The 22579-nt window shown below is 42.0% G+C and overlaps 1 protein-coding gene across 5 annotated transcripts in view; it reads left to right on the top strand.

The window, feature by feature from the left end:
• The window catches only part of CNTNAP4 (contactin associated protein family member 4), a 277455-nt gene that overhangs the window by 248576 nt on the left and 6300 nt on the right, over positions 1-22579 (top strand). For 3 of the 5 annotated variants that reach the window (XM_083403659.1, XM_083403662.1, XM_083403661.1), the window contains 6 exons: positions 5695-5934; positions 7387-7611; positions 9651-9784; positions 13049-13136; positions 21024-21245; positions 22126-22197. In XM_083403659.1, the coding sequence (XP_083259785.1) occupies positions 5695-5934; positions 7387-7611; positions 9651-9784; positions 13049-13136; positions 21024-21245; positions 22126-22197 (981 nt within the window). Of the gene's footprint in view, positions 1-5694; positions 5948-7386; positions 7612-9650; positions 9867-13048; positions 13137-21023; positions 21246-22125; positions 22198-22579 lie in introns of those variants that run through there. The other 2 variants (XM_083403660.1, XM_083403663.1) reach the window with 2 other exon arrangements.

Here is a 22579-nt window from a genome sequence, read left to right as displayed (position 1 = left end):
CGTTTGTTTCTTGGCTCAATTCAGGACTTTAAGCTTTAAAGTCCTGAATAGCTTGGGACCTAGATATATAAATGACTGTCTTCTTCTACACATTTATCAGTACATGGTACAGTCATCACCTGAGGCCCCACTACAGATTCCTCAGAGGTCAATCAGATGGAAGTGAGTGGGGGAGCTTTTTGATGAAATGATGGAATACTTTCCCAATTGTGATTCGCCAAGCCTTGACCCTGGTGTTTGGCTAAAACCTAGTTCTTTAAGGAGGTCTGCAGCTTAAACCCTTTTCATGTTCTCATAATGAATAAGTTTAAGTTATTTTGCTTCCCCTATATCTTCATTTCTTTTTGGGAGGATAGGGGTGGGGAGGGGGAAAGATCATGAGCTGTTGTAGAGGTCAACCTCTCTTATCATGGTATAGAATGCCTTTTGTGGATTTGGTTTTATTTTATTGATGCAAGCTACTTTGAACTTTAAAAATAAGCAAAGAAATACACAAATTACAGAATACAAGTGAAAATGCATTGCAATAATTAAGCAAGCAGATCTTTTTTATATATAAAAAGAAGTAATTCACAAAATGTTGCAATAGAAATCTGCATTGCATAAAACCAGAGGGGAAGGCTTTTCACAGGAATCATGACCAACGACACAAAATCCCAACCATGTGAAAATGAGAATTTATATATGTTTTACAATGGCTTAAGGAACAATTCAAAATGTGTAGATGTAACTGAAGTAATTCAACATTGTACACATTGCGTACAATGACAGTTGAAACAAGAATAAGCAAAACTCATGAAGAGCAAATTGGGCAGAAATCCTGATAACCATTTTATCAAAGATGTAGGTTCTTCAAAACAATTCTTGCCAGTTGTCTGCCTTAGGAGGCAGCTGAATAGAAAACTGACTTCCTGGGGTACTTTCACAAGGCAGTAAGAGAACGATGGGGAAAAGTCAGAAGACTTATCCAGTCAAAAATACTTTGCCCTCAGATGAGTTTCTTAAGGAATTCCCCCCTCCTCTGAAAAAGGAGAATGAATGAAAAGATGAGGTCTTGCCTATTGTGGAAGAGCTTTTATTCCATGCATGGCCTAGAAGAAAGAACAGAGTATTTGGACTGTTCAAGATGAATTGAAATAATGGACAGTTTTAAATAGAGTTGGTGACAAAGTTCAGCTCAATATAGGGTTCTTTTAGGCAGCCCAAGAGACCTTGAAGATTTCCTCATTGACTAAAAGTAAAGAATAGAGCGGAGACTCTTTTTAATGTTTTATTATCGTAGAGTTGTAGAGTTGGAAGGGACCCTGAAAATCATCTAATCCAACTCCTTGTATATGCAGCTGAGCGAACCTGCAACGTTGGCATTCTCAGCACAGTGCTGATTTTAGAATTTTAGAAGTGTCCAAATAGATACCAAAATTCTACTGTCTGATGTAAAGAATTATGCCCTTTGCACATTATCCTTCTCTGGGTTTTCAGTTCTTAAACTTTGTACAGAAAGGTCCTGTACTTTTGCTCTCTTCTTTGTGACGCTGAAAATAAACTGAAACATGATCCGTTTTCGCCTCTGCAGCTGCTAGCCCCTCATAGATCTATGCAATTGCTTCTTCAAATTCTCTGGAGGAAGACTGATGCAAAATGACTGTTGCTTTCATTTAAAAACTCCAAATGATGCATTTTAAAAGTTTGACAGAAAAGAAATAGCAAATTACAGTTTCATACATTTAACGGGACTAAATGCATTTTTTCAAGCTAATACTGACAATTCTTCTCCTTTGAATAATGCTTGCTTGTTCAACTGTTATTCAGTTCAATAAATACTTATATTTTTGGTGCAAAATCAACCGTTTCCTGAAATTATTCAATCAGCGGTGGTTATTGAATATGGTTCCCTTCACTACCCTGAATTCTTATGCTTTCAAAGCTTGGCCCCCAGCTTTTGATAGCTCCTAAACATATTGATCTCTTACCACAATGACAAGTCTGACATTCTACCCACAATGCCACACTAAATTGTTCTCCCTGTGGCCATATTCTTGCTCTCGTAAGACACTTCAAACAAGTTCAGACCACACACTTCGGACGTGTGTATTCCATGAGGTGTTATTTGGGATTCCAAATTAAAATCTGGCTTAAGCTGAAAGCCTGGATAAACTGGAGAAGCATACGAAGAATTCTTATTTCTTGTCCTTTGACCCTTTCCTCCTTCTGACCAGAGGTCAACTCTCCCTTTTTGGAGGGCTGTTTTGCGGGCAGGAATCTGGGTCCTCGCAGTGACCCGGTAGTGGGCAGAGGAATGCAGCCCACGTCAGCAGCATCCCTGGCCGCGTCACACCCCTGGCCAGCCAATCGGATTTGCCTGGGGGCGTGGCCACGACAGTTTAAATCGCGGTGTGGCTGGGGAGGCAGTTTGCATTTTGGGATTTCCAATCCCACCCACCTTCTTTTCTTGCATGGTTTGACTATGGCCTTGCTATGACTTATGTCAGTCGCCTGATTGTTGGGACCAGGTAGGAATTTTCCACTTGGCAAAATTGGCACTAGCCTTTTGGTTTTCACCTAATTAGTAGCATCGTCACAACTTTGTAAGGTTAGGCATTGGGTAAACCTTGTTATGGGAGGGGAGGTTGACTCTTCCTGCCCCTCCATGTTAAAGGCATCCGGGAGGGTAGTTCTTGTCCAAAGCCTGGGCATGGGCTAGGGCCATGCCACGACCCCAACAATGACCCGGGGAGGGCTCAATTGATGTACATCATAGGGCTCCCCCCTTCTGGTGGTTGACCCTTAAAGAGACTTCCTGCAGTCAGGCAGGAGTCAGTTATAATCTTGCTTCACCCAATTGGCCTAAGCCAAACCACTCGTATCTTGTTATGTACTGAGTTGAATAGGATCCATAATATAGCAGTCTGATTGGTCCTAGAATAATAGGATTCAGAATGCAGCAGTCTGGTCCTAGAACAATAGGATTCAGAATGTAGCAGTCTGATTGGTCCTAGAACAATAGGATCCAGAATGCAGCAGTCTGATTGGTCCTAGAACAATAGGATCCAGAATGCAGCAGTCTGATTGGTCCACATGAGTCACCCAATCCAGCTCCAGGTGGAAGTGAATCCGCAACCTGATTGGCCTACAGGAGAATTCCAGAATCAGCCAATCACGTGGGGCCCATTGTGTAAATAATGTATATAAAGCAGACATTCTGGGGGGACTTCCATTCCTCCTCACCACTGTGAGCTGAATAAAGAGCATGAAATCCACTCTCGACTCCAAGTATATTTCACATCTGTAACCAATAAAGTTGTGGCCTTAACCCAATACAGTGGTACCTTGGGTTACGAACTTAATTTGTTCTGGAGGTCTGTTCTTAACCCAAAACCATTCTTAACCTGAGGTGTGCTTTCGCTAATGGGGCCTCCCTCTGCCACTGTGCTGCTGCTGCACAATTTCCGTTCTTATCCTGGGGCAAAGTTCTCAACCCAAGGTACTACTTCCAGGTTAGCGGAGTTTGTAACCCAAAGTGTTTGTAACCCAAAGCGTTTGTAACCTGAGGTACCACTGTATTTGTGTATTTATTTCAGAAAGAGCTAGGGGGTCTGGGGCCTTGCCACGCAAAGCAGATCCACTCACTAGTCTCCAGTCCTTCCTGTCCTAACAAAAGGAATGTAGCTCTGAAACCCCTTTCCTAATCAATGGGCAAATTAGCCTGTTCTTATTGTGCTAACGTCCCATAATTTAAATTTTAATTAATCTTAAAAGAGAAAGGAAGGTGGCTGCACCGTAAATTGATAGGTGATGTTTTATGTTTGAACCTACCACAGATAGTTGCCGTTTTGTGATTTAATACAGTAAATTTGTTTGGCCAACTTTGGAAGATTAATCCTAGTTTCTAGGTAGGGAACTATATGCACTGAAGAATTAATTTAACAGCTCGGCAACTTCAGTTGTAGTGAAGAGGAAAATCTGGGACTTGATTTAGCTTCTAAAAGAACTTGGGGGTAGTTTTTGCTTTGTGTATGGCAGTTTTCATCTTTATGATGAAAACAGGAGGCAAACAGATTCTCCTTGCTTTCAAAACCAGGTGTGACCTCTTTAAAAAATTAATAGAAATGTATGGAGGACTGGTTTTCTTATTTAAAAATGTCAGTTATTTAGTAGCTTATTTCTCGAAGTATGAGGATTAGACCATGGGAACATATGGAAACTGAGATGATGATCATATATCTTAAATACTTGCTTGAACTCTTTTGTTTTCAGGTGATTTGTTATACCTCATAACATGCACATGCATTTAGCTATTTTCATTAATTAAGTTGCTCAGAAGGAAACACTTCACAGTATTTCTTTCTGCTCAGGTTAGGCACAGAGTTCCTACGATTTTCACCAATTCTTCCTTCCCCTTAAACCTCATGGAAATCTGCTCTTGGGCATTGGTGTGAGGAAGTGTGGATGCTGAGCAATTGTCTAGGGATTAGCTGTGTTATCTGTATGGTTGGTAGCAATGCTGGAGATTGTTAAAAACGCCTTTGGGGGAAAATGGGGGGCGGGGACTCTGTGTGCGACTTCTATGTCATTTGTTTAGCTGCTAATGGTGCTGCTTTTTGGAGATTTGTTGTATTTTTGTATTTGATTTTTATCTGTAATTTTTGTTATGTTTAAGAGAATATATTGCTTCCCTGTTAATCATGCCCTCTTAATTATGTATTTTTGCAATTGGCATTCATCTGTAATATTTTGATATCTTATAACATTCTATTTGATGCTTTAAGTTATTTGATATTGAATTCAATTTAACTAAACAAATAAATAAGTTATAAGCCCAACTAAAATGTTGATAGCATGTAGGTTTGACTGGGCAAGTCTTTGGAATTATTTTATTTCTAAACCCAGCCTTCCACTTTGTGACTGTCACTATTACTATTAATTAATACTGAGTCTCAATCTGGTGAAAAGGCATGTAGTAACAACAACAACAGCAACAACATCTATTCTGTGATTCTATATGGCAATCAGTACAATTTTCAGGATCTTCTGTTCAGAAAGACTTCCCCATTCTTCTCAGCAGAGGAAGTAGGAATCCAATTCATTCGCGATAGCAATGGAATCAAATTTTCCATTCCATTTTTTTATAGTATAATTGTTCCTTCAGATCAGTAAAAATGAAACAGATTAGTATCTGTTCTTGTGTTTTCATTGATGGGCTGATAACATACAACTAATAATAACCGAACATATTAATAATAACAACTGGTGATACTCTTGTTCTGTGCTTCTGAACATCCCATGGTGATTACAAATTATGGTTTCTGAAATTCAGGTCTATGGTATATTTACCAGTTGGTACTTATGGAAGTATTTAAAGCACACACAACAAGCTCAAGGACAAAGTATGAAATCCAGAGGAGGGGATAAGAAATAAGTTTCTAACATTTGTATATTTCCTTGCTCTCTAATTCCAATACATGCTCTTGCTTGCTCTCTGCTACTGTCCAAAAACACTGTCTTTCATAAACTGTTTCGGGGGTTTGACAAGTGCCCAAGAAACTTTCAATATATGCATTGGAGTAGCAGTTATTTGTAAATATTTTTAGATATGCTCACGTGCCAGAATGGAATGTTTTGAGATGTGAAGGTTATTACACATCAAGTCACTTCAATTTCCTAAAAAGAGCTTAAATGAATTTATTTCCACTGCAGGTGGGACAGCATCCAGGCAGAAAGGATTTCTGGGTTGTATTCGTTCTTTACAGCTAAATGGAGGAGCTCTTGACTTGGAAGAGAGAGCAAAAGTAACTCCAGGTGTAAAACCAGGTTGCCCCGGACATTGTAGCAGCTACGGTAACTTGTGTCACAATGGAGGAAAATGCAAAGAGAAATACAATGGGTTCTCTTGCGACTGCACTTTCTCTGCTTACACTGGGCCATTCTGTAAGAAAGGCAAGCATGAATTGTAAATTTATTTTCTACAAAATATCAAATCAAAATGTTAATACTAAGTTTTATGATTTTTTTCAATTTTTAAAACTTCTTAAATTGCTACATTACTAATGTATGGCTTTATTTATATGTTTTTAATACCAGGGTTGGTTAACCTTCTATTGCCCAAGGGTTGCACTGATATACAACTACCACTCCAAAGTGGTGGGCATGGCCAATGTATACTCTCATTTATAGGTAAAGGTAAAGGACCCCTGGGTGGTTAAGTCCAGTCAAAGGGTTGTGGCGCTCATCTCGCTTTCAGGCTGAGGGAGCTGGTGTTTTTCCGCAGACAGCTTTCTGGGTCATGTGGCCAGCATGACTAAACCACTTCTGGTGCAATGGGACATCGTGCCAGAAACTAGAGCACATGGAAACACCATTTACTTTCCCACCGCAGAGGTACCTATTGATCTACTTGCACTGGCGTGCTTTTGAACTGCTAGGTTGGCAGAAGCTGGAACAGAGCAATGGGAGCTCACCCCGTCATGGGGATTCGAACCACCAACCTTCCAGTCAGCAAGCCCAAGAGGCCCAGTGGTTTAGACCACAGCGCCACCCGCTCCCTACACCCTCATGTCACTATATGAGGGACAAATTTATTTCTAAATGCCATTTCTTTGCATGTTTTATCTGCAGTTTGGAACTCAATTTACAGTGGTTAGCTCTGCCTTCAATTAGACTTAAAATTGGCCAGGATTAGTATGAACACTGTGAAACACTTTGCTTAAGATTGAAGATGTCAGCATTTGATCTGATCATTTAAACTTTCATATTCTCAATGTCCTTCAGTAGAAATCTAGTAATGAAATGGGAATGCATACTTAACAAACTTTTGCACTCATTACAATGAGAACAACTTGGCTCCTCTTTACAAATATTGTGCCAAAGATAAGGACAGTGGATGGTGCCTGAGGGCACAAAACGTCAGGAGCAAGCTGGTAGGGATGGTTTTACTCTTCCTTCAGTGTAGAGCCAACACATGGAAAGAAATGATTTCACTTGTTTTTTTGAGAAAGGCAATTAGAAACATGAATTTGCTGCTTTGGGAAATAAAATTGGGTGCAGTGTTCATTTGGCTTGACGTGCCAAAGCACTCAGAAAGTTGCATTTATGGGTGGTGTGCCAAAAACTATTCACAGCTACCTTGTCACTACTTGATGGAGCTGGAAATTGGCAGGGGGAGGGCAATGGCTTGCAACCACTGTATGCTGAGTGGCTGCTAAGAATAGGCCCTGACAATCATAGCTAATGTTTCAAATTACTGTGCAGAACAATTGCTATTCTAATTTTTCTTTCTCTTGGAAATGTAATTAATGTTGTGTTTTATTGTTTTCCTTTTAAAAAGGAATGACAACCTTCGTTTATTTCAGGATGATGCTAACAAAACACACAATTTGCGCATTGTTTCAGAGATCTCTGCATATTTCGGAGCTGGCTCTTCAGTTGTGTACAACTTTCAGGAATCTTACAGCTTGGCGAAGAACTCCAGTTCTCACGCTGCGTCTTTCCATCCGGATATGACGCTGAACAGAGAAGCAATCACTTTTGCCTTTCGAACAACGCGGATCCCAAGCTTACTCCTTTATGTAAGCTCCTTCTATAAAGATTACCTTTCCATTATTCTTGCCAAAAATGGTGAGTACGTCATTATGTATACTTTGGCAAAGTTGACATTACCATGAAACTTTTTAAGTTTTTAAGTAGCATGCTTCCTCTCCATCCATTTCCTGTCTGCATATTAACAGTTGAGTAGGAAGACCTGTAGGGGCACGGGTGGCGCTGTGGGTTAAATCACAGAACCTAGGACTTGCCGATCAGAAGGTTGGCTGTTCGAATCCCCGCGACAGGGTGAGCTCCCGTTGCTCGGTCCCAGCTCCTGCCAACCTAGCAGTACAAAAGCACATCAAAGTGCAAGTAGATAAGTAGGTACCACTCCCGCAGGAAGGTAAATGGCATTTCCGTGTGCTGCTCTGGTTCGCCAGAAGCGGCTTAGTCATGCTGGCCACATGACCCGGAAGCTGTACGCCGGCTTCCAATAAAGTGAGATGAGCGCCGCAACCCCAGAGTCCGTCACGACTGGACCTACTGGTCAGGGGTCCCTTTACCTTTACCTTTAGGAAGACCTGTATGTTAATGATAAACCAATGGCTGAACAGATGTTTCTGGGTGCCAGTGGCATGTGGTCAGTGGGCTAGGGAGACTTGGTTAAATGTTCCTGGTAAATTACAGAAGCTTCAGCCCAGCTTAGGGAGGGAGGGAGGTGCGATGTTCCAAAAGGGTCCAAGAGCCTTTCCACCACCTTCCCAAAGGCCACAGGCTTTGAGAAGGGGGCAGGGCGGCTACAGCATCCTGTCAGAGGCCTGTCACCTCCTCCCCAAAGCTGGGAATGGAGGCACAATGCTCAAACGTGCACAACATGACCCTTTCTAGCTGGCACCTCTGGCCTTAACTGTTCCCCTACGAAAAATTTCAGCACACGCCACCAGTGGCGTAGCGTGGGGGGTGCAGGTGGGCCGGCCGCACCGGGCGCAACATCTGGGGGTTAGGGTTAAGGGGCGCAAATCCACGGGTTAGGGGGCGCAAATTACTTGCCTTGCCCCGGGTGCTGACAACCCACGCTACGCCACTGCACGCCACTGCTGGATGCTAATCCATGCACCCTGATGCCATCCAGGGCACATTTCCAAGTCATCACTCTGAGTTCTTTCCAAGGCTTTCTGAAAGGAGATGCTGGAATTGAGCCTCACATCTTCTGCACACAAAACATGCTCTTGGTCATGCAGCTGAGGCCCTTCTTGTATTTTGAGTTATCTTTGTAATTTATGAATTACATTTATCATCCACCTTTCTTCCAATAAGCTCTAGATCAGCCTTTCTCAGCCTGTGGGCCCTCAGATGTTGTTGAACTACAACTCCCATCACCCCTAGCTAGCAAGGCCAGAGCTCAGGGATGATGAGAGTTGTAGTCCAACCACATCTGGGGACCCACAGGTTGAGAACCGTTGCTCTAGATGGTGCACATGGTATTTCCCCTCCCCATTTTATTCTTAGAGCAAGCCTGTGAAGTATGAATAGGTGGAGAAACAGTGACTCGCCCAAAAATATCCGATGAGCTTCATCACTGAGTGGGTTTTGATACTGGGTGTCCCAGCTCATAGTCTGACATGCTACCCACTACATAACACTGCTAGCTTTTCCTATGGAGAGAGCAAAGCAGTGGTTGATAGATTGTGGCCTTATGATTTTCCCTGTAGACTGCCTTTTTGAGAGAGCAGCACAGTCCAATTTTTAAAAACTATGCTGCAGTTTGTATTCATGTTCATGAACACTCTGGATAATTATGGGTTGTATCCTCCTAACATAATCAGAGTTTAAATGAATAAAACCAAGTTAGTTATGTCCATTTATTTCAATAGGCCTACTCTAGGTAGAACTAACATGACAGAGTTAAACATGAAGGGTAATTTCCATATTTTCTATCTTCTGTGTCTCCTTCTTATTTAAAATATTCCTTGGGTAAGTAAATAAAATATTCTACCACCATCATTTTCCAGATACATTTATGTAAACTGGAAACCATGTATTTTGTATATACCCAGTCATGAACATTGAAAACTAGGTGTTTTGTATATACCAGTCATGAAACTAAAATATCATTTCCCCAATTCCTTCAGGAAGTTTACAGATCAGGTACAAGCTGGATAGCCATCAAGCTCCTGACATCTTCAGCATCAATTTCAAAAGCTTGGCCGATGGGCAGCTTCACCGTGTGAAGATTAACAGAGAGGAAGAAAAGCTATTTGTGGAGGTAATGCAAAAAAATGAAAAGAAAATAAAGATTGTCATCAAAGAGGACGAGCCCCAAAGCAAAATAAAATAAATAAATACAATATAGCATGTGGCCGTTGTATGTGTGTGTTGAGTGCTTATGTCAAGTGCCTTAGGAAGTAAAGCAAAACATCGCAGACTCTTGCTGGGCAAGAGAACCTTGGCAAAGTGATGTCTTTGATGTTTATCTTTTCCCGTTTAAAAAAAGGTCAGAGTATCATTCACAGAGTATTGGCACAAAAATAACAAAATTCTGATTCATGTCATCTTTCCAACTAATGACTATAGCAGGCTGAGATTGATAATTTATGTAGAACAGCAGGAAGCACAGAAGAACTGCAAGGGTTCTTTTTACCCCTATCAAACATTGCAATTTTAAAGGTTTAATGAAGAAAGGGAAGAACCTTGGTGGGTTGTGGTGTTTTTTGTGGCTTTTCTCTTCTTTTACCTAATAGTGTTTCCTGAACATCTTCTAACCGAGGCACCCAATTCTCCTGTAAAGCGTGTTCTCCAATAAATGAGAACACGTGTTGCGGTGTGGGCCACCGGGCCAGGCCTCTTGTTGCCAGGCAGGTTAATAGTTGTTGCTTGGCATTGTGATTGGATAACCGGGTTGCTGGGGCAAATTGTATGTTGCAAATTGGGTGGGTGGGACCATAGTCTTTAAATATTGGTGCACTCTGGTTTCTCTTTCTCTTTGCAGAGTGCATCGGATCACCCGCCCGCCCGCCCTCTTTTCTGGTTGACCTTGCTTTGCCTGTCATGGGGTCATCTGCCTTGGCGCAGGGGCCTAGTAGGAATTTTGCCATTTGGTGATTGGCTGTGCCGTTTGGTTTTTGCATACTACTCAGCAATTCTTCACAACTTGTAAGGTTGCAGTTAGGCATTGGTTATAATATGCTGGTGGTGGAGGTGTCAGGATAGGCTGTGCCTGCCCCTCCTATTGCGCTGAAGGGAATTCCAATAAAGAAATCCTGGGGCTTGCCACGATTTTGTCCAATCCCTGTCATGGGACCAGGGCCGGCAAGCTTTCGGGGAACTGCTGGGGTGAGCGGCGTGGGTCCGATGCTTAGCTCAAATGACCCCCAAGTTTGACTTTCCCTTCTACTGGCTACCGATCGGACCTCGGGATGTCAGTTCTGTCCCAGGCGGGGGGACAGATAGTCATAACCAATGTCTAAACAACCACTCACTGATTTTGTATTTTAATAAAGTTGTGGCCAAAATAGTGCCCAAAAACCAAAACTAAAATTACGTGTTATGTGTGAAGTTATTTGAGGGGTGGCCTGGGGACCTACACACGCAATTAAAAATGGAGGCACATTTATATATTCTGTTTATATTCCGCCCTTTATCAATCCCATTGATCACTCCGTCTAGCTACATCTTCACATACTGTAAAAGCTGTACAGTATTTTCTTTATATATATATAAAAAACATAAGCTGATAAAATACAGCTCACGTGATCTCCAGTTGCATTGCTGCTACTTGACAGAAGTTAGAGGAGTGAGGTACAGTGAGGCTGACATGGTTCAAACACACTGGCAGAGCCAATTCAACCTCTCTGCTGCTTTGCACCTTCCCCTCTTCATCCCAGTTTAAAAAGGGGGAAATGTCCCTGGCATGATACAATGTTGCTGTGAAGAACAGCTCATTTTTTACAGTGGTACCTCTGGTTATGAACACCTCTGGTTATGAACGCTTCAGGTTATGAGCTCTGCTAACCCAGAAGTAGCTGTTCCTGGTTGCGAACTTTGCCCCAGGATGCGAATTAAGTTTGTAACCAGAGGGACCACTGTACTGTCTTTTATTTTCAAAGGGCATGGATGTTCATGGGGAGGAGTCTGCGTACTTTGTTCACCAAGGGGGGGAAATCATTTAGAAAACCACGACTGCAACCTTCTGTTGATTAATCAATTATATTAATTGTTTAGAAATCTTTAACCAAAAGGCATCCTAGTGTTAATTAGGCAACAGGATTCAATCCTTTAAATCCTTAAAAAAATTGTGTTTGTGTTGTTGTTTATCTCGAGGGAGGTGTTTTGTTGTGTGGGTGCATTTCCTTGCATCATCGTTTTTCTTCAGGGAAATTGGATGGTATCTTGGGTCAAATACATGGCTTGACATCTCAATCTCTGATCCAACTTTTGCTTTGCACTCAGTTTCTTGGGCAAGTCTTGTTTTGTGACTATCCCACGGTCGCCATGTTGTGATTAAACATTACTGACGGTAGGCATTTTGTGGCAATACGTGAAAAACAGTTTACCAAATTTTGAAATTTGCCCATGGACCTCAAAATGTTACTAATAAATTCATATTTATTGTGTGAGAGAGAAGCTTTGACTTCTCCCAAATACTGCTTAAAAATTCCAGCCTCAGTTAGACCAGAGATTGGGTTGAGCAGGAAGAATGCATGTCTGCGAAGCAGCCTATTGTGTGAAATAGGCTTTTCACTTTTCTTTTTTAGAGCTGTCGTTAGTATACATTTTATGAAATCTATTGTAAAAGAAAATATAAATCAGTTCTGTCTGTTTTTCAAAATGTATTATGACCCAAGACTTCTAGTTACTTCTGTGGAATATGCACTTCTACGGGGATTAATGAAAAAGTTACTTGGAAAATGTATTTATTCCTACCTCATTACACAGTTTCTAAGAGGACTGGAAGATTAACTTGCATAAATCATATCTGAATGTGGTTGCATTGAACAGAACCTATTGTAGAAATGTCGCAATCAAAAAATATATTGGGCTAAGAGTTTGTGGAGCACAGATATGTGCTGTCATCAGCGTTTGAAGGCAAGCAATTTATATAATAACACAGGGACTTTCATAGCACCATAGTTAATTATTTCAAATTTAAAAGTTCATTCTGAGATAAGTAAGAGCTTTCATGTTTGGTAGGTAGACATTTTTGTCCTTTCATGAGGCTCGCCAATTATACTGTACTTACAGATGAATAGATAAGAACTACCCAAATGGATATTAAAAGAGCTGTTTATAAGTTGTTATTCCTTAAACAATATCTTGGCCATAATAGCACAGTTTTAAAAAACAATCAGAGAGAGGTCTTTACAAAGTGGTTTACCTAACTGTTACCTGTGTTTTAATAAATTTCATATTGCTTTAGTGTCGTTCACTTAAGTTAATTGTATCATTGATAATTATTTCTTTTTCCTCCTCCTTACCATTTCAACTGTCCTACATCCAACTACTTTTTGCATCTCACTGAATAATATTGAAGATTGACCACAATGAAAGGATGACATTCTTTCTTTCTTCGGATACACAATTCAATGCAATCAAATCGCTCACACTTGGCAAGATCCTAGGTAGGTACAGTGCTGTAGATTTTCCCTAAAAAATAATCTTAACTCAATCTCTCTCCCTCTCTCTCTCTCTCTCTCTCTCTCACACACACACACACACACATGCTAATCTTGTTGAGAAACATTTCTTTTTCACATTTGATTAGGCAGAGAGTGACAATCAAGGTGGAATCTTCATTCTTGTCAAAGTGCATACATGTAATCGCTGGTAAGTGCTCCTAGAAAGATGTGCACGTGGATTCCATTAAAAATAATTTCATACTTATCTTTTCCATTTTTGCAATCAGGCATAATGAAACATGGCATTCTCTGTGCAGTCTAACAAAGAAAAGGCTAAATCACCACTCATGTTATAGGCAAAAGAAAATGAGTTAATTGCTCAAGCTGCAAAATGACATTCCTTTTGAATGATGCACCTTTGCAAATCATATCACAGAAGTTCTGTTTTCGAATATATTCATCTATAGAAGGAGATCAAATGATGCAACTTGTGGTATAGCATGGCCTCCCAGAATACACAAAACACATCATTCTGCTATTTTATTTCAGGAGGAATGATCAGGACTCCTCAGGGGGTAGTGGTTTGAGAGCTGGATTTAGGTGGAAGAGGCTCGGGTTTTATAGAATGTAAATATGGTAAAATATTATAGAATAGCTTGTCCTAAATATTTGCCTGTACATGAATACAGCTTGTAGATTGTAATATTTGATTTATCTTTCGAAGCTCTTCTGAGAAGCAAGCAAACCATTCAGTGGTTCAAAATGCCAGCCTGTAAAAATCTCCAGTGGTACAAAACTGCTGTAATGAATCTTTCAGAAAAGAATTGATGGAATTACAAATGTAGAATGTTGACTATGTGATGCAGTACATTTAAAGTGGGGACACGGGTGGCGCTGTGGGTAAAAGCCTCAGCGCCTAGGGCTTGCCGATCAAAAGGTCGGCAGTTCGAATCCCCGCGGCGGGGTGCGCTCCCGTTGCTTGGTCCCAGCGCCTGCCAACCTAGCAGTTCGAAAGCACCCCCGGGGGCAAGTAGATAAATAGGGACCGCTTACTAGCGGGAAGGTAAACGGCGTTCTGTGTGCGGCTCTGGCTCGCCAGAGCAGCGATGTCACGCTGGTCACGTGACCCGGAGGTGTCGCCGGACAGCGCTGGCCCCCGGCCTCTTAAGTGAGATGGGCGCACAACCCTAAAGTCTGTCAAGACTGGCCCATACGGGCAGGGGTACCTTTACCTTTACCTTACATTTAAAGTGAGTTTTCTTACAACAATCCCACTCTTTCCTTGTGACTCCAAAAGACTGGGGTGCGTGTGCATGGAGTCGTATCCAGCTCAGGACACAAGGGCATTGAGACAGAGTGCCGGAAGTGGTGAAAAAACCCAACTTTCACTCCTACCAGCTTAGTTTGCCTGTTCCTGGTTGCACTGTAGAAATAGCTTATTGTGCAAGGGCTGAGTGAGAATTACCCCCATCAGCTGCCTTGAGGGCAGAGTTGACCATTTCTGCTGGAAGGATGCCAATAGATGGGATAGGGAATCCAGTAACAGCAGACAATTCTATGCAGGCAAATAAGTTACAAGCACACACCAGTGGTTAAAGGCACCAAGATGGTGAGTGCAGATTCCCCATTCCTAGATACTTTGAATTGAACGAGCCTCTTTTAGCAATGTAAGAAGTGTGGCGAGATGGGGCAGAATCAGTCAGCAGATCGCTTTTAACTCAGAGATGGCAGATTGTAGTGTTTGTGCAATTAATAGGCACATCAGTTCTGCATCCTATGTGACGGGCATTGGCTTGTCCACGGGAGGTGAGTTGACAAGGTTTTGTGGTAATATATCAGCTTCATAGGGACACGGGTGGCGCTGTGGGTTAAACCACAGAGCCTAGGACTTGCTGATCAGAAGGTCAGTGGTTCGAATCCTTGTGACGGGGTGAGCTCCCGTTGCTCAGTCCCTGCTCCTGCCAACCTAGCAGTTCGAAAGCATGTCAAAGTGCAAGTAGATAAATAGGTACCGCTCTGGTGGGAAGGTAAACGGTGTTTCCATGCGCTGCTCTGGTTCGCCAGAAGCGGCTTAGTCATGCTGGCCACATGACCCAGAAGCTGTACGCCAGCTCCCTCGGCCAATAAAGCAAGATGATTGCCACAAACCCAGAGTCGGTCATGACTAGACCTAATGGTCAGGGGTCCCTTTACCTTTACCTATCAGCTTCATCCTTCTCAGAGATAGATCAGGCTCATTGTTATTTTGGGCAGGAGCTCTGAAAGTTGCTTCTGCTTTAGGGAGATTTCCTGTACAGTTTGAGTAATCACTGCCTATCTCCTTGTTATAATAAGCATTATGTTGTGACCCTTGTTGTACCAGTCACAGTCCACTTACCTTAAATGGTCAGGCATCATTGTGGCCTGGTCATGACCCCATGTCAGTGATCCGGAGGCCGGCTGGGGACGACGCCAGGCCTGTCTGCAGATTGGCCAATGGCAGGCTGGCCTGGGTACGGGGATTCCCCAGGGGACAGAACCAGCCAGCCAATGAGCATCATTTCAGTCCGCTTGGGAGAATATATTGAGGCTGTTGCCGCACTCCTCCTCAGTTTTCATTCTGAACCCTCATAGCAGTTGTCACAACTTTGTAAGGTTACCCAATGGTAAGCCTGAGTCTTGCCTCTGCCTATCCCTCCTTGGTTAAGGGTATCCTGTTAAAGGGATCAGTGAGGAGTTGCTTCTGTCCAATGCCCAGATGGGAAAAGGCCATAGAACTCTTCCAGCAGGGACCCCTTGGGGGGTAACTCTATTTTATATAGGTTGTAGGGCCCCCCATGGTGTGGTTTTCCCTTAGATACACTCCCAGCAGATGGGCTGGAGTTAAATAAATGGCTTCACCCAATGGCTATGCCAAAACATCACATCCATAACCAATACAGTTGTGGCCTATTTGAACCCCAAAACTGTATATGTTGTTGTCTGGTCTGGTTATTTCATTACATAGGGAGAGGCTGTGTCACAGGGCCTTGGTACACAAGTGTTTTTCCTCTTTATTCTGGTTGTGGGTGCAAATGCTAAGCATTGATAAATAGTACACCTGTAATTTCTCTGAAATACTCTTCAAGCTGGATAACTGTGTAGCACACCCCGTTGACCTTTCAGTGCTAGAAATCAACAATGCTCTGTGTCTGAAAGTTGCACAATTTTCTTGTGTTAAATTTGAGTGAGAAATTACAGTATAATTTAATTGGAACTCTGCAGAAACGACACCTCTTGTGATCCAAATATGAAGTTATTAAAAGCTGGACTCATACTTGCAGAAATAAAAAAGGGAAAGAGAACCTTTCATAGAAGATTTTCTAATTTGAATCACATTTTCTGTCTGGAAACTAATGTGTGGAGCCATAGAAAACATGCATGCTGTGTACATTTTTGTAAGCACATTAATTTACAGCCAATTAACATTTTCGTCCTTGGTGGCAAAAATTAATATAGCGCCACTACTAGATGGATGTTAGCTTCCACAAGCAATGTGCATAGAAATTTCAGGAAAACTGAAAAGGGCAGGCAACCAAAATGAGGTTGTATTCAGGCAATACTTTATTCTGTTTTCCTAGCATTTCCTTACCCAATAATTTCTACATTTTATGTGATCTTTCACATGACTTAAAAGCCACTTCTGGAAATACATCAGAATCTAGTGGATGTTTAGCACTCATTTCCATGTTTATTGCTTCCAGGGAAAAAATGCTTTTGCAACAACATTAAGCCAGAAAACCTTGGGAGTTTTGTGCTGTAATTTCCCCAGCATTTTTGTGGATTGTGCCATGTGATGAAATTTGGGGTGGTATTCCTGCATATAGTTCCATTCTGCTGTTTTGATTGGTGAATCATGGGGAAACAGAATCACAGATGGGCACAAAGCGTAGTGACATGTCCAGTGATGTCCATTGTTGTTCTATACGTCCCCACTGATGTGAGTGAAACTTAGCATAACAGGGTGGTATAACGCTGGAAAAGCCTCAGTTCCACCGTGGAGTGTAAGAGAAGCATTAGAAGCTGGGAGAGAAACACTAGCATTATAACCAAGGAAAACAAACAGTAATCTCCATGTCTGAATGTAAGAATATGGTTTATAGAAATTTCTAAAATCTTGTCCATGAATCCAAAGGAAAGCATTCTAACAGAAGTTTCATAATTATGCTATTTTGTTTAGAGTTTTGTTACGTGCTCCAAATGTTCTACCCATTTTTTCTTTCATTCTGAGGCTAAATGTGTGAGACAAAAATGGAAATAGGTTCAGTGTTAAAGTATGTAAGTGAGGTAATTGTGTCTTCATTTTCTGAACAATCTCAAAATACAAGAGAGCTAAAGACAGTTCACAGAACAAGGATAAGTTCAGAAACAAGTACACCTACGAGCAAAATTTGATATTTTTATGCAACATTTTTTTTATGCAACATTTAAAAAATGCATACTAGACATCTCCAAATGACCTGTTTATTGAGCATTTCATACCAATTTGTTTGCAGAGAGATGCAACAGCTTTGGCCATTTAATGAGCACTCTGACAGATTCACTTTCCCGTGTTCTTCCTCATCACTTACCTTATTCAAAAAGACTTCTTTTGGGGAAGCACCTTTGTTCTGAATGGGTCTGCTGGTTAGCATAACATCTGGAGAGAAAGATGCAGGAAAAGGCAGCCTTAAGATACTCAGGTGTCAAGTCAATTAGAGCATTAAAAGCATGCATCACCACCTTCCATTGTGCCCAGAAACAGGCTGTCCCCAAGCAAAGCTACTTAAGGATGGGTCCTTGCAGCCAGTTGAAGTTAACAATCTAGCTGTTTCATTGCGTGGACAGGTGGAGTCCCCTAAACCCTGGGCGTGCCCCCCCTCATCTGGAATAACGACTCAAGAGAACGTGCTATGGGATTAAATTGGCCACAACTTTTTAATATTTCAGATGTGGGTAGACCTTGGCTCAGGCATTGGGCATTTAACCCTCCCAGTCCCTGCCGGGGATCTGGGGAACATCAGGGTTTTCCATGGGGGGATGGGCTGGCTTTGGAGAACATATGTTCAAGCAGAGAGAGCCCACCCACATTACGCCGCCATTACAGGGGAGAGCAATGACAACCTCTCAGCATACGGTCAAAGCCTCCCCTGAAAAACCCCTTTAATGGAGAACCCTGTTATCGCTGCCACAAAGAGGAAGGGGGTGTGGGTCACCACTGCACGCCCCCCCCCCATTCAGGGAAGATAGATTAAAGGATTCCGCCCAAGGCCTGATAACACCAAAGTTGTGACGTTTTGCTACGGGAAAGGCAAAACCTGCCAATGCAGGGGAAATCCTTTCCGGCCCTTCAACAGCGACCTTGACATAGCAGCGCCCGCATACCTGTGAAGAAAAGGTTAAACTGCAAAATAAGACTTAACTGAGGGTAGGTAGGGTGGGAGAAGCTCTGGATTCCCAGGTAAGATCCTCCCTCTATTGTGTGGGCAGGTAGTCCCTCCCCTACCTGGCCTGGTCTCAACGCTTCCCCAGGTGGGATTGGACAACTGACTGAGGTAGGTGGAGACCTCCAGGTATCCCACCTGGGGAAGGTGAAGCCAAGCCTGTGCTAATGCAGCCACACAGGGTCCAGGGGCTGCACGTGTCTACGCAGAGGGTGCCCCCCGTTTAATATGGGGAGCGGTCATTGTGAAGTTTCTGAACAGCTCCATTGCAGTTAGTCATACGTTATGCTGGACCAGGAGGTCTCTAGAGCTGGCAGTCCTTGGTCAAGCATAACCAGGGAGGGTTCAGGCCTTGCCACGCAAAGGTCATGTATTTAAGCTCTGGGTAGCAAAGCACAGAGAGATTTACAAATTCATGTGTATGTGTGTGTGCATGTGATGAATTTCAGAGAGCCCCCCCCCCCCTTTTGAAGCTGCAATAAATTGTAATGGATTGCTTTGAAGTCATCACAGCATCGGGGGGGGGGGGGGTGCCCTGTCCTGTATTTTGTCAGAACAAAGGTGGCAACCCTAATGCTGAGGGACAGAGAAAAGACAGAACTGTGTGTCAAGTGACCTGCCATGGAGCCCCAAAGCTAGCCAACCAGTATTGACATAAGAGTCAATGCCAGTCTGGTCATCTTTTCTCTAAAGAATGGAGAAAGGCACCATATTGTCCTTCTCTTCAGGAAGCAAAATATATTGGGCCCACTGGGATCCAGTTGACTGCAGCTTCCAACAGGACTGGGCTCTGTAAATGTTAAATATCCCAATAATATAATACAGGCTTAAGTGGGAGCTTCATTGTAGCAAGCTCTTTAGGCACAAACATTTGAGACTATAAATGAAATGTCATGATCGGTATAGTGATTTCCAGCTAATTAATGAAGAAACTACATCACCTATGCTGCGCCTGTGAACTAATTAATGGAAGCAGTATTGTAACTTGACATCACCCATGTGGTAGAATCTTTGGCTGGTGTTCTGAAGTGTACCATTTGTTTTTGTAAGTAGCTCACATGTCTGCAATATTATGCAAGGTGGTTTTTTGTTTTTAGAATCATGCAATGACTGTGTGATAAAGACATTAGGCTGACATTTTGCCATAACCTAATCTCCACTTGGCATGTTAAAATTGAGCTCTGCATGCCATTATCTTGCAGACAGGAACAAATTAGCATACAGGTGTTTACTAAAATAATAGCAGCGATTACCATCACCAGAAAGGCTTAGGTTCAAAAATACTCTGTAAGATTTGCAAGACTTGATGTAGTGATAGGTTTACACAATGTGAAATAGATCTGACTTCACAGAATAGATGTTTCTCATTATCTTGCAAGGAAATGTGTCTTCAGCCAGGCTTGTCTCTCATGTTATGAATATTATACGCCTCATATTTTGTGAATTAGAGTAAATTTTTCCACACGACTTCCTTACAGTTCAAAATAAAACAGAGCTGAAATTTCTCAGATAATGTTTTGAGAAAAATTCTGAGATGTGTCTGAGATGGCCACCTTGCAGACCTTTCTCAGCCTATTCCCCAATATTTTTGTGGTGTGGCAATATGGAGGACACAAAATGGTGACTAGCTTGCCACACTTTCAGCAGCAGGGATAGCCTTAGGAGGAAAGGAATGAACAGTGAAACTGCCATTGTGAATAGTAACCCCTCACCCAAGAAACTTTTGAAGTCCTCCTCCCTCTAGTCCCCAATTTTTCCGTCCAGAAATGGGACAGAGAACTTTGAGAGTCCATTTGTGCAAAACTGTGATTCAAATTGGAGATAAAGTATCTTGAATTAAAATTTCCCCCTCAACACATAATTTCTTAAGTAAGTAAAGCATGATATGGGTAAGGAATACATGTGACACACACACACAAAAAAACAACCACCACCATATAGCTTAAGCAATATTAGTAAAATATTTGTTGTATGTGAAACACTCTCTTAAGACATCAGAATTTGACTGACTTGCTGTTGATAGCTTTTATACAGAATGATGTATGGTGGTTTACATATTCATGATTAGGATTATTTTCCATTAATGTTTGAAGTTTATGGAGAATGAATATAAATATATGCAATAATTAAAACATCTGAATTGAGTTTTACAGTTTGGGCTTTGAATGTGCTATAGTTAATTAAAAAAAAATATTTATTGGCAGACTAGTAACTGCCATTCATATTCTCTCTCTCTCTCTTTCTCACACATGCACACACGCATACACACATATATAATGAATATATTCTCATTAAAAGCAGTCCAAAAATGGGGAGTTGGCAAATTTGCATATGTTGCCAATGTGCATAGAGGCTCAGAGGAATACAGGTTAATTATTCAATTATTCTTCTGTCTCTTTGTTTTGTACATTTGCACTATGATTAATTTCCCTCTGTTTCTTTTGATTAGCAGAGAATAGTGATGTAGACCCGGACACCATGAAGGCAAACTCTCAGGGGTTTGTTGGATGTCTCTCTTCAGTGCAATTCAACCATATCGCTCCCCTGAAGGCTGCACTGCACCATTCCAGCTCAGCTCCAGTCACTGTGAAAGGACATTTCACCCAGTCCAACTGCGGCACTTTAGCAGGAGCTGACTCAACATCAAGTGAAACAACTCATTCATTTGCAGGTAGCAAGCATATGGCTCTCATTTGTTCTACACCTTGAAACAGAATACAAGACAAAGGTTCAGAGTTTCAGTATTAGGTTGCCTAGCAGTAAACCTAAAGGATAGGGTCCAAAGGGACTGGGTTCTTTTCCTCCCACCCTCTCAACCTATGTCTTTTCCTTTAAGTGTTTATTTTTTGTATGTGAGGTTGAATTATACACAGTGAATTAAAAGCAACAACAACCCCTAACCACCCTTGTTCTTAGCAGCCTTGCATATACAGTGGTGCCCCGCAAGACAAATGCCTCGCAAGACGGAAAATCCGCTAGACGAAAGGGTTTTCCGTTTTGGAGGTGCTTCGCAAAACGAATTTGCTATGGGCTTGCTTCTCAAGACGAAAATGTCTTGTGAGTTCCTGCGGGGTTTTTTTTCCCTCCCCCCCTTTTCCCCAAGCCGCTAAGCCGCTTAACAGCTGATCGCTAAGCCGCTTAACAGCTGATCGCTAAGCCGCTTAACAGCTAATCGCTAAGCCGCTTAACAGCTGATCGCTAAGCCGCTTATCAGCTGATCCACTAAGCCCGCTAAGCCGCTAATAGCCTTTTAGCAGCTAATCCGCTAATCCCTTAAGCCTTTAATAGCCGCTAATAGCCGCTAAACCGCTAATAGCGCTAATCCGCTAATGGGCTTGCTTCACAAGATGAAAAAAACCGCAGGATGAAGAGACTCGCGGAACGGATTCTTTTCGTCTTGCGAGGCACCACTGTATACTATTGTGTACCCATTTTGTATAGCTGTATGTCGTTGCATACAGTATGTAGGCTGTAGCTGTGTACTTGGATATATTGAAAACTCTCCTCTCTCTGCTTGCCTCTGTCATTTTCCCTTTTTGTTTCTGCTACAGATCATTCGGGACCAATAGATGAGGGAGAACCTTTAGCTAATGCAATAAGGAGTGACTCTGCAATTATTGGAGGTAATAGGGACCGTAATAGGCCAGCTGGTGCCATTTTTAAATACCTTTGGATCTTTCAGTAATAATGCAAAGTGAACAGGTGCCAAACAAACTACAACCCCAACCATGTTTTAGGGCATTCACAAGTCTGAAAACACACAAATGAACATGCTCCAAGAAGTCATTGTTGGTTATATAGTAGCTCCTGAGTGTATGGTTGTTATGTGTTTCCAGTGCCCTTCAAATTTCACAGAGCAGTTTTGGTCAACTTGTGGTGGAAGTGTGGATCTCATCTTCGCTATTGGTTGGAAAAGTTTGAGTAAGTTTTATGTCCTCTGCAGCATCCTTTGTGATTTGTTTAACAAAGTGTATGAAGTGTTCAAAATAAAGTTTTCTACCCCTG

The sequence above is a fragment of the Podarcis tiliguerta genome, assembly GCF_965153285.1.
Source record: "Podarcis tiliguerta genome assembly, chromosome: 11".
NCBI classification, from domain to species: domain Eukaryota; kingdom Metazoa; phylum Chordata; class Lepidosauria; order Squamata; family Lacertidae; genus Podarcis; species Podarcis tiliguerta.
This window is presented reverse-complemented; position numbering and strand designations above follow the sequence as displayed.